The sequence below is a fragment of the Schistocerca piceifrons genome, chromosome 3 (assembly GCF_021461385.2).
Source record: "Schistocerca piceifrons isolate TAMUIC-IGC-003096 chromosome 3, iqSchPice1.1, whole genome shotgun sequence".
Taxonomy (NCBI): domain Eukaryota; kingdom Metazoa; phylum Arthropoda; class Insecta; order Orthoptera; family Acrididae; genus Schistocerca; species Schistocerca piceifrons.
This window is the reverse complement of record NC_060140.1, coordinates 835,581,727-835,597,162: the sequence shown is the minus strand read 5'-3', so window position 1 is coordinate 835,597,162 and position 15,436 is coordinate 835,581,727. Positions and strand designations below refer to the sequence as shown.

Genomic DNA, 15,436 nt, shown 5'->3' with positions numbered 1-15,436 from the left:
ATACTAATACTATTAGTCAAGAATCTTGTTATGTTTGGCCATATGTGATGATGACAACAGTCAGACATTGGAGGCTGCCTGCCACAATTAGGCATAATACCACACAATACACCGAGTCTAAATTAGGGGTTTAGGGGCAAACAGAGAATCTGATACTGGATGTCAGCTTTGACTTGCGATGAATATTGCGTATGATGTCACATATGCACAGTGGTGACAAAACTGGTGTGTGAGAAGAGCACATTTAGAAAGCAAATATTTTGTCCAAGGTGGAGCTCTCATCTTAAGAAACCCAAATTTTCATCATAAATGAAATATAGAAGAGCTGTGGAGAATTCAGATGAACTGACAAAATTACAGTGGATCACAAATTGGCTGGATCACAAGAACTGAACAGTACAACTTCCAAAGAAGGCAAAGTTAAATGACTAATGGATCAATAGAGTTAATAGTAACTGAACAATGTTTTATTTTTTGTCTTTTTTTGCACAATGGCATTTTTGTAGCTACTTATACTTTTAAGATATGTTGATTCACATTTAATAATACCAGATGCATGTTTATAATTGCCTGTTATTTTGTTTCTCTGCTAATATTATTGTTTTTTTTACTGTTAGAAGACTCCACGAAGTTAATTTTAATTACAAAGATTAAGAGACTACATAGGTACCAGCACTTTATTTAGCTGCAGTTAACATTATTTCATTGATAGATAGTATCGTGGAGTTCATTGTAACTATATAGATTAACTGAAGGTACTGATGCCAACTTTGTGGTGTCTTCTGGAAGATTTACATAATGAGAGGTTAATGGAATTTTTTAATTTTTTGGTCTTTTTATATATGGGGGAGGGGGTTGTCCCTTCACAAAACCCCCAAATTCATGCAGCTGTTCCATTAGTTGCATATTGATTATTTTGAAAATATTTTAATGATAAAATTGGTATTTGTTTATTACTGCTGCACGAATCCCTTCACAGCTACTGCACTGTATTTATGACAAGTTGCTCAAGTCAGTCACTCTGATAATGTCGGGGGTCACGGCTTAGCCATTATATTGAACGATTCAGCATTTCTTAAATCACTGTTAATGATCCTTGACAACTACAGTATAAGTAGTTTCATCTCATCACACGAGTGCATTCATACAGATTTAAGTACAAACTTAGATATACAAAGCTTGTCGACCTGAACTACAAATATTCAATTGCTTACAAAAAGACAAGAGTTCTTATAAAAAATATGTTCACCAAATGTATGCACTTTCCATACTCTCCAGATGTGATTTGTAAAAGGAGAACATGGTTAGGGGGAAAAGAATTAACGGGCAAAGAGCACACACCACAATTTAATCATTGCTAATGCTTTATTTAAAAATCTGAAAGGAGGTTGTGTGTGCAGAAAAGGCGTGGAAACACTAAGTTTCAAATAGATTACATAACAGTAACTGATTCAGAAACCAGATTTTACACTGTAAAAAGTTTCCAGATTCATATGTAGACTTCAACCGAAACTTATTGGTTTTTAAAAGCAGATTAAAGCTGACAAAATATGCGCCAGTAGGAAATTAGAGGTGGGGCCAGGATAAAATTTAACAACCAGACATTATTGACAGTTTCAAAAGGAACATTAGACAATGGCTGACAGAAACAGCACAGGAGAAAGAAATAAAATAGAAGAGGACTCAATAGTTTAAGAGCTGAAGACAGTATAGAGGAACAACTAGGCACATAGAAAGTATGAACCCTTGGATAACACAAGAGATAATTAAATTGATGAAAGGAGAAAACTTAAAAATCCAACAAATGAAGAAGATACAAATGGAGTACAAGGCAAATTTGCAAAACAGAAACGGCTGGAGGATAATTTATACAGAAGTGAACATGTACAATCAGCAGTATAGACAAGAAGAGAGAAGGTTTTTGCAATGTGCTCCTGCAGGAGAATGGTGAAGGATTGATGGGCATATATCTAATTAAGAGGTTCTACACAAAAGATTTTGAGAGAACAGAACTACACATGGCCTACACTTGAATAAAAAAAGACAGACAGATTGGCTGAGCATCTTGCAGAAAATGTATAAGGGACCGCCATCACACAATGCAAAATCTCTGTGGTTACAGAGGTATCTTTTTAGGTTAGAATCAGTATTCACATATTCTGTAATGAAAGAAGTTAAAATAACACAAGAGTCACACAAAATGATTACGAATGCACAGAAAAATAAGGTTAGCTTATGTCATCATAATATTAGAGGCCGGGGTAATAAGGCAGAAGAACTGCTTGTTTGTATAGAAAATTCAGAGAACTCTGGAAAGAGGGACCTCATCTGCCCATCTGAATACCACATAACCATAATGTTCAAGAAGCTAAAGATAGAAAATTATACACTCTAGCATCTTAATCACACAGAACTAATATGGGAAGATGAGGAGTAGTTGTATATATTAAGACATAACATAAGTTCAGAAACAGAATACTACTGTATTTGAGTTCAACTTAATTCCCACTGTAAAGTTCCCCACTAGGGTAGCCACTTGCTCACAAACAGCCATTGATAATATCTTTATAGAAAAGTCCAATGAACAAAATTATATTACAAAACCAATAATCAATGGCCTCTCAGACCATGACATGCAGTTCCTTCTGTTGAATGTTAATACTGAACAGGATATAAAATCTGTTAAATCTGATCTCAAGAGAGTAATCAATAAGTCAAAAATTTATTATTTTAGGACACTCCTTGGAGACATTCACTGGACTGATGTTTACAGTGCTCAAGGCATGAATGAAAAATATAACACTTTTGCTAATAAAGTGCTTACCTTATTCGACCACTGTTTTCCCCCAAAACTTACCAAGGTTAGAGCAAAGTCTACAAAAAAGCCATGGATTACTCGAGGAATAGGGGTATCTTGTAAAACAAAAAGAAAACTGTATCTGTCAATCCGAAACAGTTCCGATGTTGATGCTATAGCACATTACAAGAAATACTGCAAAATATTAAAGACTGTAATACGGATGTCAAAGCAAATATATTACAAGGAAAAGATAGTCGTATCAGATAACAAAATAAAGACAATATGGGATATAGTGAAGGAGGAGACAGGTAGAACCAGACATGACGAGGAACAATAGCATTAAGAGTAAATGATACATTGGTGACAGATGTGTATAGTGTTGCAAAACTTTTTAATAAACATTTTATAACTGTTACAGAAAAGATGGGGTTGTCAGGTTCGGTAGATGCTGCTATGGAATACCTCAGACCAGAAATTTCAAGCAACTTCCATAATATGAATTTGACCCTCACTACCCCAACAGAAATAATGTCCATCATAAAATCTTTAAAATCAAAAACATATAGTGGGTATAATGAAATATCAACAAAGTTAGTTAAAGAATGTGATTCTGAGCTAAGTAACATATTAAGCTATCTGTGTAACCAGTCATTTATCAGTGGAATATTTCCTGAATGGCTGAAATATGCTGAAGTTAAGCCTCTGTTTAAGAAGGGAGATAAAGAAATAGCATCAAATTTCCGTCCAATTTCACTGTTGCCAGCATTCTCAAAACTTTTCGAAAAAGTAATGTACAGTCGTCTTTATAACCATCTTATCTCAAATAACATACTGTCAAAGTCACAGTTTGGATTTCTAAAAGGTTCTGATATTGAGAAGGCTATCTACACTTGCAGTGAAAATGTGCTTAATTCATTAGACAAAAAATTGCGGGCAACTGGTATATTTTGTGACCTGTCAAAAGCATTTGACTGTGTAAATCACAATATCCTTTTAAGTAAATTAGAGTATTATAGTGTAACAGGAAATGCTGCAAAATGGTTCAAATCTTAAATCTCTGGCAGGAAACAAAGGGTGTTATTAGGAAAGGGACATGTATCAAGCTATCAGGCATCATCCAACTGGGAACTAATTACATGTGGGGTCCCACAAGGTTCCATTTTGGGGCCCTTACCTTTTCTTGTGTATGTCAATGACCATTCATCAGTAACATTACCAGATGCCAAGTTCGTTTTGTTTGCCGATGACACAAACATTGCAATAAATAGCAAATCAAGCATAGTCTTAGAAAGATCAGCTAATAAAATATTTGTGGACATTAATCACTGGTTCCTAGCCAATTCTTTGTCACTAAACTTTGAAAAAACACACTACATGCAGTTCAGAACTTGTAAGGGGTGTCCCACGAGTATATGCCTAACATACGATGACAAGAAGATAGAAGAACCGGACAGTGTTAAATTCTTGGGATTACAGCTTGATAATAAATTCAACTGGGAGGAGCACACCACAGAACTGCTGAAGCGTCTTAACAAATCTCTGTTTGCAATGCGAATTTTGTCAGACATAGGGGATATAAAAATGAAAAAGCTGGCATACTATGCTTACTTTCATTCCATAATGTCATATGGGATTATTTTTTGGGGTAATTCATCAAGCCAAGCTAAAGTTTCCCGGGCACAAAAACATGCAGTAAGAGTTATATGTAGTGTGAACTCAAGAACATCCTGCAGAAGCCTGTTTAGGGAACTAGCGATACTAACTACTGCTTCCCAATATATTTATTCCTTAATGAAATTTGTCATTATATATATATGGTTACTCTTTGTCTTTAAATGTGTCTGCTTGTGTCTGTATATGTGCGGATGGATATGTGTGTGTGTGTGTGTGTGTGTGTGTGTGTGTGTGTGTGTGTGTGTGTGTGTGTGTGCGTGTGTGCGCGCGAGTGTATACCCGTCCTAAGGTAAGTCTTTCCGCTCTCGGGATTGGAATGACTCCTTACCCTCTCCCTTAAAACCCACATCCTTTCGTCTTTCCCTCTCCTTCCCTCTTTCCTGATGAGGCAACAGTTTGTTGCGAAAGCTTGAATTTTGTGTGTCTGTCGACCTGCCAGCACTTTCATTTGGTAAGTCACTACATCTTTGTTTTTACAGATGATGTGACTTACCGAACGAAAGTGCTGGCAGGTCGATACACACACAAACAAACACAAACATACACATGAAATTCAAGCTTCCGCAACAAACTGATGCCTCATCAGGAAAGAGGGAAGGAGAGGGAAAGACGAAAAGATGTGGGTTTTAAGGGAGAGGGTAAGGAGTCATTCCAATCCCGGGATCGGAAAGACTTACCTTAGGGGGAAAAAAGGACAGGTATACACTCGCGCGCGCGCGCGCGCGCGCGCGCGCGCGCGCGCGCCCACACACACACACACACACACACACACACACACACACACACACACACACACACACAAGCAGACATTTTTAAAGGCAATGACAATCTAACTTCTGCACCATTTCAGTGCAGTAATGTGTTCATTGTAAATAAGTATTATAGTAGTTGTATTACATGTTTATTACCTTATAAATAAACAAAAAAACTTTTTTATTTTAAATTCAGTGCATTAGTATTTGTAAAATGACTTTCATATAGCGTTCATTAAAAATGACGATCATTCCACTTGGGACCTGTGGATTGGTACATTAGCTTACTTGTTTTAGTTGTAAATATTTGTCATGTATTGTTGTTTTTCTGACATGTTCCACATCCTGGAGGACCTCCTCACTACGGATCAACTGGAATGAAAGTAAATCTAATCTAATCTAATCTAATAAACAGTGAGGCAGGTCAATTTTGTAGTCATCAACACACAGAAGTATTGGTTTGTGAATTAATACTGAAAAGTATTTCAGTTTTAATTGTAACTGTATATAGAGCCCCACTAGGAAAATTTGAACTGATTATATAAAATTTAGATTCTCTACTATGCCCTACCTGTCAGATAGCAGGAAACTGATAATCATCTATGGCGATTTCAATGTAAATTTTCTAAAGGGTTATGATAGGAAAAATGCTCTGGAAACTTTATTCAATTTAATATCAATAATTAACTTTCCAACAAGGAAAAAAAAAAGGCAGCAGAACCCTAATACATAATGTTTCCTTTGAAATGAAATGATCGTATTGCATTGTTGGCCGGGAGGCCAATTGCGGGGAAGTTCAGCCGCAGTATTGCAAGTCCTTTTTAGTTGACGCCACTTGGGCGACTTGCGAGTCAATGATGATGAACACACAACACCCAGTCATCATGAGGCAGAGAAAATCCCAGACCCCACCGGGAATCGAAACCGGGACCCCGTGCGCGGGAAGCGAGAATGCTACCGCATGACCCCGAGCTGCGGACAATGTTTCCTCTGATGAGGTTCAAAGCAAGGAAATAATTGTAATCCAGTTACAAATGCTTTCACTGATCTTGATAAACAGTTATGTTAAATGAGATAGTGCCCTATAGTATAAATATGCCTCAGTGGAAATATGAAGAATTAGTGACTCCAGAACAAATGTTTTTAAGAATATTTAACAAGAGGTGACCTGGGATGAAATTTATAATGAACCAGACACTGTCTTAAAATTTAATTTATTCCATAAAAAATTCATATCATTATTTGAAATAGCTTTCTGCACAAGATAATCACAAAGGCCACTAAACAGCCATGTAAAAAAACATGGATCAGGAGAGGAATGAAATATAAGTGAAGATCCTGTAGTAGCTGCAATCTACAAAAATTATTCACAATCCTTAAGAAGAGTTATTAATACATCAAACAATGTGCACATTATGTCAAAAATCAGTTAATTCCAACAACAGACTTAAGGCTATACGGAATGTAGTGAAACGAGAGACAGGACAACCGAGCAAAGAAAAGGAAAACATTCCTATTAACTTAAATGGAAGAGTTACAAATGATGAGTTGCAGGCAGCAAATGTGTAAAACAACAAGTTGTTAAATAGAAAAAAATACAGGGACGAACAGTTCAAGAAAAAAGGCAACTCCCATAACATTCGATGATATGAATTTATCACAAAGTTCTACCTCTGAAATTAAGAAAATTATATGTTGCCTCAAAAATTAACCCTGCTGTTCTGTTCACTTTTACTTGACATATATACTGTTCGGGTCAATATGACCCGACATATCAAAATGCTTTAGAAACATAAATTTTGGTACAGTTTTAGCTATCGACATTGTTGTTCTATTCCAGTACCTTGTTAGTAATAATAATAATAATAATAATAATAATAATAATGGTAATAATAATAATAATAACAATGCATACAACTTTATTGAGGGATATTTTTCATTTAAATATGCACATAAATTTGAAACAACAGACAGTTTCCATTACAGGCATTCAACTTAGAAAGCACTACAGTTTTTCCATACTTCTATTCTTATTGTTGACAGTTTAGACGTAAGTATTGACATTTTCTAACAACAGACAGTTGTCATTACAGATATTCATCTTAGAGCACACTACAGTACAGAACACACTACAGTTTTTTTATTACATTCCAACATAGAAAGCACTACAACTTTAGAATCCTCTCTTCTTACTGATTGTAGTTTAGGCACAAGTATTCACATAAATTTGAAACAACAGAATTTTCAATACAATCATCTTATAAAATACTACAGTTCTTTTCTTACTGCTTGCACTGTGGACACAAGTAGGTTACATGTTTCTTGCAAATATGTTTACTACATTTTCCACACACCATGTTTGTTTTATTGTCATTACTTGATGGACAGAACTTACAGCGTGCACGTTTTGTAGATTTTCTTGTTGTTACCGATTCTGACACACCACCCACATCATTCGGGTTTTGGATGCTTGTGACCATTCTCAAAGAATCTTCTGTTCTTGGGAAATGCGTTCTTGATGCAATATGTTCTTTTATCAGTGACTTTCCAAGTTCCTCCAAGAATATTCTCCTTCTAGTCAATTTGCTTGCATTCCAATTAGGGTCAACCGAAATCCACAAAACGTATGCATTATAAGCAGAAACATCAAGAATATTGTAGAAAACTATCATTGGCCACCTATTACTTTTTCGTTTGCATGTATATGTACCTAATAACTGATCAAGCGTGTCTACAGCACCTTTGGTTGAATTATAGTCCAAAATCATTTTTGGCTTCTTATCAGCCCTGTCACTGATTTCCGCATCATGGTGGAGAGTGCTCATAAGTACAACATTCTTGTGTCTCTTAGGAATATAATTAACCACAGTAGTGTCATTTGTGAAGTAAAATGAAGAGCTGTGTACCTCCTTGTTGGTCATTTTGTGTGGAAGCTCCGGCTTATTTTTCCGTATAGTTCCCAACATAGTCAATTTCCTTTTCAGAAGCAGCTGCCCCAAATTGTACGACGTAAAAAAGTTGTCACACGTGATATTCTGACCACGTAACTCAGAAGTGAGATCAGATACCACCCTCATTCCCTGATTTCTTTCTGGTGCCGCTCCACTCACCTTTCCTGTATAAATTTGGGCTTTCAGTACGTATGAAGTTTTGCTGTCACACATGGTCCATATTTTGATCCCATATTTTGCCGGTTTACTTGGGATATACTGCTTGAATGGACAGCGACCTCTAAATGCTACTAACTGCTCGTCAACAGTAACATTTTCTCCTGGATTATACAGTTTAGGAAGGACCTCTACCCACTTCTCCCAAATACTACGAATTGCGGCAAGTTTGTCAGTACGTCGTCTTTCCTCTCTAGTAGATTTCTTGTCAAATCGCAGGACACGTGATATCTTACAGAATGTTTCATGAGACATGGTTGCTCGAAATATGTTTCGCCCAGTATCTTTATCCCACAAACTTTTTGTAGACTCCCCATGAGATCGATATACACCCGCTAGGAGTAAGAGTCCTAAGTATGCATGGAAAACAGAACCATCAATATCTGTCCACTGTTCACCATAAACTCGCTGCCCTTCAATATTTGTCATCTCTATTATTTCATTTTGAAGCGCTGTGTGAAATACTGCTTCAAATGAACATTTTACATCAGATATTCTGCTGACTGCATACCTGGTAACTCCTGGGGTACTCTTGATGATGTTCGAAGCTGGTAGGCGACCATGTTGTGCTGGTGGATGCAACTGCCATTCTATATTCCCATTTTTAGAAAGAAAAGTCTCTACACTATTTTGTATGGGCTGTGGACTGTCGTAACTGTCATCGGAACACTCGCTTTCAGATGCATTGCTGATGTGATCTTCAAACTCAGAAAGTGATCCTTCATCTGGTGAGGCATTTACTATTTCTTCCAACTCACGATCATTCAATGGTCTCATCGCCATGGTGTCACAAGTCAAACTGGGCAGAAACAAAGCATTCCAATTATTGAGAACTGCCAATTATTATTTCCTGGGGAAAGCAACAAACAAGCCCATTGTTGTGAACGCATGGAGCTTTAGGTGATTGTTGAGAGTAAGTTGGAATGATGCAGTCACTATTCCCACACAACACAACAAAAATAATTTTCGCCATTTCCAGATTTTAGAAATAAATACGAGTTACACTAAACATATTTGTGTCGGGTCATTATGACCCGAACATTACATATGCAACTATTACAGTTGAAGCCCAAACTTCTTAAACTTTTTTAAAACCTTTTAAAACACATGCTGCTCATCCATTTTCAGACAAAGTCACAAAGTTTCATAAATATATATTGGTATTTACATAATGTAAAATAACGTTCATATTCGTTTCGGGTCATATAGACCCGAACAGAACAGCAGGGTTAAAGCTCATAAGAATTTGATGGTGCCTTCAGCAGAGTACAAAAGGTTTGTTCCCATTTAATAAGCCCTGTCTTAGCTGAAATATATAATGCTTAACTCATTTGAAGCAAATTTCTGAGAGATTAAAATCCGTCATCATTAAACCCCTCCACAAGTAAGGTGATAGCCAAAGACGTCAATAACCACCAAAAAGTTTCAACACTAACATCATTTTCCAAAATTTTTGAGAATGTGATGCAGTCTAGAATAGTTTCCCACCTAAGGAACAATAATATCCTTAGTAAATCACAGTTCAGATTTCAAAAATGTTGCTTGGCTGAGAATGTCATTTACACATTCACTCACCACATTTTGCAAGCATTAAGCAATAATATAGCACTGGTTGGTATTTTCAGTGACCTATCTAAGGCATATGACTGTGTGAAATACAATATCCTCCTAGACAAACAGAGATTTTATGGAACTGATGGTATAGTGAACCAATGGATTGTGGCATATCTCACCAAAAGAATGCAGAAAGTTGTATTTAGTAATTCTCCAATGTAATCAGGGGAGATGCCTTTGACTGGGATATATCACATATGGAGTTCCCTCAGGTTCGATCTTGGGTCCATCATTGTTACTCACATATGTAAATAATCTTCCATTTAATACGAAAGATGAATTAGTTCCTTTTGCAGATGACACTTGAATCGTATTCAGTCGACACTAATATTGTAATCAATCCAAGCACACCAACAGAAACAAAAGACATCATAAAGTTCTTAAAAGTATCAGTGACTGTTTTTCTGCGAATAACCCCACTCTCACTTTTAAAAAGATGAAACGCAATCAGTTCCACACATTTTGAGGTACTGCACCAGTGATAACAACACACGGCGAGGGAAGTTTTTCTGCGAATAACCCCACTCTCACTTTTAAAAAGATGAAACGCAATCAGTTCCACACATTTTGAGGTACTGCACCAGTGATAATAACACACGGCGAGGGAATAATAAACAGGGTGGCCTACATTTTGGAACTCCTAAAGACAACATGAATGTAACTTTTCCTTCTGGTTTTTTAATCATGTACATCATTGTTCCTTTTTAACTGCAGTGGATTATTTACAACAGACTTCTTGAGAGAATAAATATACTGCGAAGCAGTGGTCAGAATGCCAAACTCCTTATACAAATATCTCCAAGATGATTATCAGTGAGCACCATGTATTATTCTTACAGCACATTTTTTTCCTTCTTTTTGTTCGTCATTTTGTGTTTTGGGATCATTGTGTTCTTTTTTTATTTTTTTTTATATTATATTTAACTTGTCCTCACCCCAAACCCCCCAATTTCCCACGGTTGTCCCGTTAGTTTGATAGTATTTTTGGAGGGAGATGTTATTGTCTTATTTATAGAGACACTTAGAATAGCCATTTCCACCATATTGATGATGACATGGAACAAAGCAGACGGTTGGAATCGGACACTTCTGTAATCCCAGAAAAATTTCTGTTACTGTAATGCATACAAGGCAGTGCGCAGGAATTACTGACTCACATCTGTATGTTTAATAATAATGATGATGATGACTTGTTCCACATCATTATCATCATGCAAATGATGCATGGAGTATGAAACTAACTATGTAACTTCAATGAAATGTAAAGGTCAATATGACACATCCTGATAAACAAGGGACAGTAAATCTGATAATGGAGAGATGTGTGTGTGTGTGTGTGTGTGTGTGTGTGTGTGTGTGTGTGTGTGTGTGTGTGTGTGTGTGTGTGGGGGGGGGGGGGGGGGGGGGTAAAACTGAGCTGAGCTGAAGGGACTGGAGAGCTGCATCAAACCGGTCTTTTGACCGAAAACAACAAAAAATATGCATAAACTACTTACAAGGGTTTCAGCCATAGTGACTTACACAAACTATTAACTGGCTAAAATTTTCATAGTGACTGCTAATTTGTGTGGTGTTGCATGTATACTGGCAATGTGGCATGGCAACCAGAAAGCCAATAACACATTGGTTTTTCGGCTGAGTAATAAGCAATAATAATGTTGCTGTAGTACCTACAACTTGCCAACTGCTCTAATTTAGAAAATGCACCACAGCTTGAGAAAGATAATAGCCTGTGGAGGTTAGTTTACATTTTTCATTATCAGACACATTGCTGTTTGCTCTATCTCACTGATTCCTTTAAACTACCTATCAATAGGGCATATTGCATCCAAGCTGTACATAAAATATATGAGTAACATTATGCCCTTCTCCCTTTGTTATGTTAGTTATTTACAATTAAAAGTACATCAAATATGGAGTGAATGTTGGCAATGATGAATTCTGTCTGAAACTTGAAACAGCTGAACCAATCACTAAGTAGGTTTCACATGTTGCTTATGAACCCATACTAAATGTCACAATGACAAATCTACTGACTTTGCTACAGATCACACTAGGGGAGTGGAGGGGAGGAAGGAAAACCCCTTCACACACAAGAACTACAAAGTAGCAGTTGGTATCTTCAGTCTTAAGTTACATAAGGTACCATCACAATCACACATGCTATTTTAATCATATTAGAAACATATTTAACAAAGGAAATTGTTAATTTTCATTTATTTTACACAACCTACTACAGTCACTACAGGAATTGTTCTATTTTCAACGACAGCAAGCCTGAACTGGAGCAATAATAATTACATAACAAACTGTTAATTCCACTTGCAGTCTGCCAATGACAGAAATAGTTTATTTGTTTTTATTGTCAATCAACAGTTTTGTCTGAAGCAACTTACCCTCTGCAGCTGTCCTTCAGGTGTATGTGGAGTTGAAATACTGTTTCTTGAAAACTCAGATGTCAAACTATCTGAAGCTTCTGTATCATTATGCCTGCCACTGTGAATAGGACCATCAGAAAGAAAGTCTGGTAAACTTTTAGATACACCCACTTCAGCAACTGATGCACCATTTCTAGTAGATAATGAATCTGCTGCTACAGATGAATCGCCACTTGCTTCTCCAACCAGAGGTAAATCAAATGGTAACACATCACCAGGAACTAGGGGTCGACTTGTGCCATTCACTACATTCCGGCTAAAATTTGGCAAATCTAGAGGCACCGTACAAATTCTGGATTTTGCCTGTTCTGGTATACCAGTCAGGTCACACTGAATGTCTGACACCAAACTGGATTCATTAGTCTTTGGTTCTTCCCATTCTCTCTGTTCTCTACCTGCACTATCAGATATTATTGACTCTCTTGGTGAAGTATTCTTGAATGTAAAATCTGGAAAGCTCTCTAGATTAGCAGTAATGTGTGGTGAACTTATATTACTGCTGTGGTTAAGATAACATTGCTCCATGATCAAATGATCCTGAACAAAGTCAGGTAAAACTGATGACAGCTCAGGATTACCAACGCTTCTTGATGAAGCATTTCTATTATACGATGGTGAATCTCTTTCTGTCGAAACGCCCTCTTGGCCTCTATCTTCGAAGTTATTTGGTGGAGTTGTTCTGTAAATCTTCGGTCTAGCTCCTGTGTTCTGGTAACTGGTACTTCCGCTGTCTCTTTTCAAGAAGTGCTTGAACGAAAATGGATTTTCCTCTCTCTTTGGCGTGTCGCTAGAACCTGAAAGCATTTAGAACGGTATATTAACACAATAGTAAACCTACGTGGGGGTTCCTAATAAAGATTAGACAGCTCCCGTCTTAAGCTTTTCATTATTTCTTAACACTCTCTTCACTAAACTAAATGTTAGTGGAGTGGTTAAAACATTGCGCGATATTGGTGACTATTTCGGAAACAAAATAAAATAAATCTTGGTGATAGAAGACACACTCAACCTGTTGTGGATGAATGATGTTCTGTCCCTCGAACTTGTTCCGAAACAGCTCTTTTGTCGACTTTATGTTCGTTACCTAAACCTAGGTCTAGTTTAATAGGGTTCTCTTCTTCTTCACTTTCCACCTCTCCTTCGATTTCTCCATTCTTACGAGGCAGATTGCTATGGGAAAACGGCTTTTCGTTCTCCCCATTTCCTTCCGCCATAATAACTTGTATTGCGGCCCGTTTCGTGCTTATTTCTGACGCCCTGCGACATTCATCTGTTCTGACCGCGCGGAAATATTAACAGTTCGCGCTACGAAAACATACACGTAAGTCCCTTTTATATGAATTTTAGTTTTTTGTGACGGCCTTTCAAAATCCAGGCTATACCTTACCCAGAGCTCAAATCCTTGTCTGCTTTATTATTTGGATCAGAAGATCAAAATTCGATTGTCTAGCATTCCTATATTGCACTTTACGTCCGTCTTACATCATTTCTGTACGACGCACAGTTTACATTTTCACTGAAAATGTACGAAAGTGTTGCTTATTCCAGTTATTCTTTACCTGCTTAATTTTCATTTTCATGTCCTATAACGGATAATGGACTAAAATTCTTAAGAACGTATGATGTCGCTTAGTAGTCCAACGTACTACTTTTAACGAAGCGCTACCTTTCTCGTTGAAGATTGATGATGTACACACATAACCAGGCACACATAGACTACAAAGCAAAACAGAGAAAGAAACTGTAACACTGCTATCGAAAGTAAATTAACGATCATCACACAAATACCATCATTATTGAAGGACAAAACACGGCATATGCAATTGTGTATGACAAGGAATAGTCGCAGGTAATGTGGCTAGAAAATTCGTCTTTAAACACTGGAAAATCGCCCAATACAAAGAACAGCAAATGCCGAAACTTACCAACAAAATATTATTTCACAAAATATGACTCGTCAGCAAATCACAAGCAACAAGTCTCAGCAAGCGGCAATACTAATCACGCGTATGGCGCGTCGCTGGCAACTTAATCACAGACAATTTGCAAATATATTACGTACTATCTCAGCGCCCGCTGCTTCGCTCTCGTAGACTGTATGACTTGCAGAGATTTTTTGTTTTAGTTTAATTGAATTTTTATATTGTTCACTAACTGCAACACCTTCCAAGCTTTTCACGCTAATTAAGGCCATATAAGCATAGTCTTTCCCGAATGTACTTCTGACCACAAAGTGACTCTGCTAGCTGAAGTCCACAGTCTTTGTTAATCATGCCTTTTGCGTTCTTGTGGAGATATTTGCATAGCAACTTTCATCCCCTAACAAATATTTCTTTGTATCTACCCGAGAAATGAAATAACAATTTTCATAAATTTAGTTTAAAATTTTTTTAATGTAACGAATTATTTTCTTAAAAATTTTCATCCCCTATTGCACTCCCTGAGGGACTGAATTTCCAGAAACACTGAAACAGGTATTTTTTATTTGTAACCGAGAAGTCAAACACCAATTATCATAGATGTAGTCTTAAAAATCCTTTAGTAGTTCTTTAATAATTATTTATTTTCAAAAAAATCTTTCACCCACTATTTTATCCCCATAATGGTTGAATTTCCAAAAAATCCTGAAACACCTATTTTTTATTTCTGACGGAGAAACCAAATACCAGTTTTCATAGTTCTAGCTTCAAAATTCTCTTAATAGTGAGATACTTTCAAAAAGCCTTTCATTACCTATTAACCCCCTTTGGCGTTGAATTTCACACAATACCTTCTTAAACAATGCCTAGAGCATAAGATCCACACCCTCTCCAAACTTCCAAGTTTCTATTGTTACCGGTTTGGGCCGGGCGGTGATAGGAGTTGAATTTCCAAAAACAGTGAAACACGTATTTTTTTATTTCTAACTGAGAAGCAAAGTTTAAAATATTCATAGATTTAGCTTTATAAATGGTTTCATAATAAAATATTTTCATAAAATATCTCATTCCC

At 36.7% G+C, this 15,436-nt stretch overlaps 1 protein-coding gene across 1 annotated transcript in view; it reads right to left on the bottom strand.

The window, feature by feature from the left end:
- Positions 1-13,694, bottom strand: part of LOC124788249 — an 82,845-nt gene extending 69,151 nt beyond the window's left edge. Inside the window, exons 1-2 of the mRNA XM_047255440.1 lie at positions 13,455-13,694; positions 12,404-13,239 (exon numbers count right to left, since the gene is read on the bottom strand). Of these exons, the coding sequence (XP_047111396.1) occupies positions 12,404-13,239; positions 13,455-13,659 (1,041 nt within the window). The 5' untranslated portion in view covers positions 13,660-13,694. The remainder of the gene's footprint in view (positions 1-12,403; positions 13,240-13,454) is intronic.
- Positions 13,695-15,436: the final 1,742 nt, after the last annotated feature.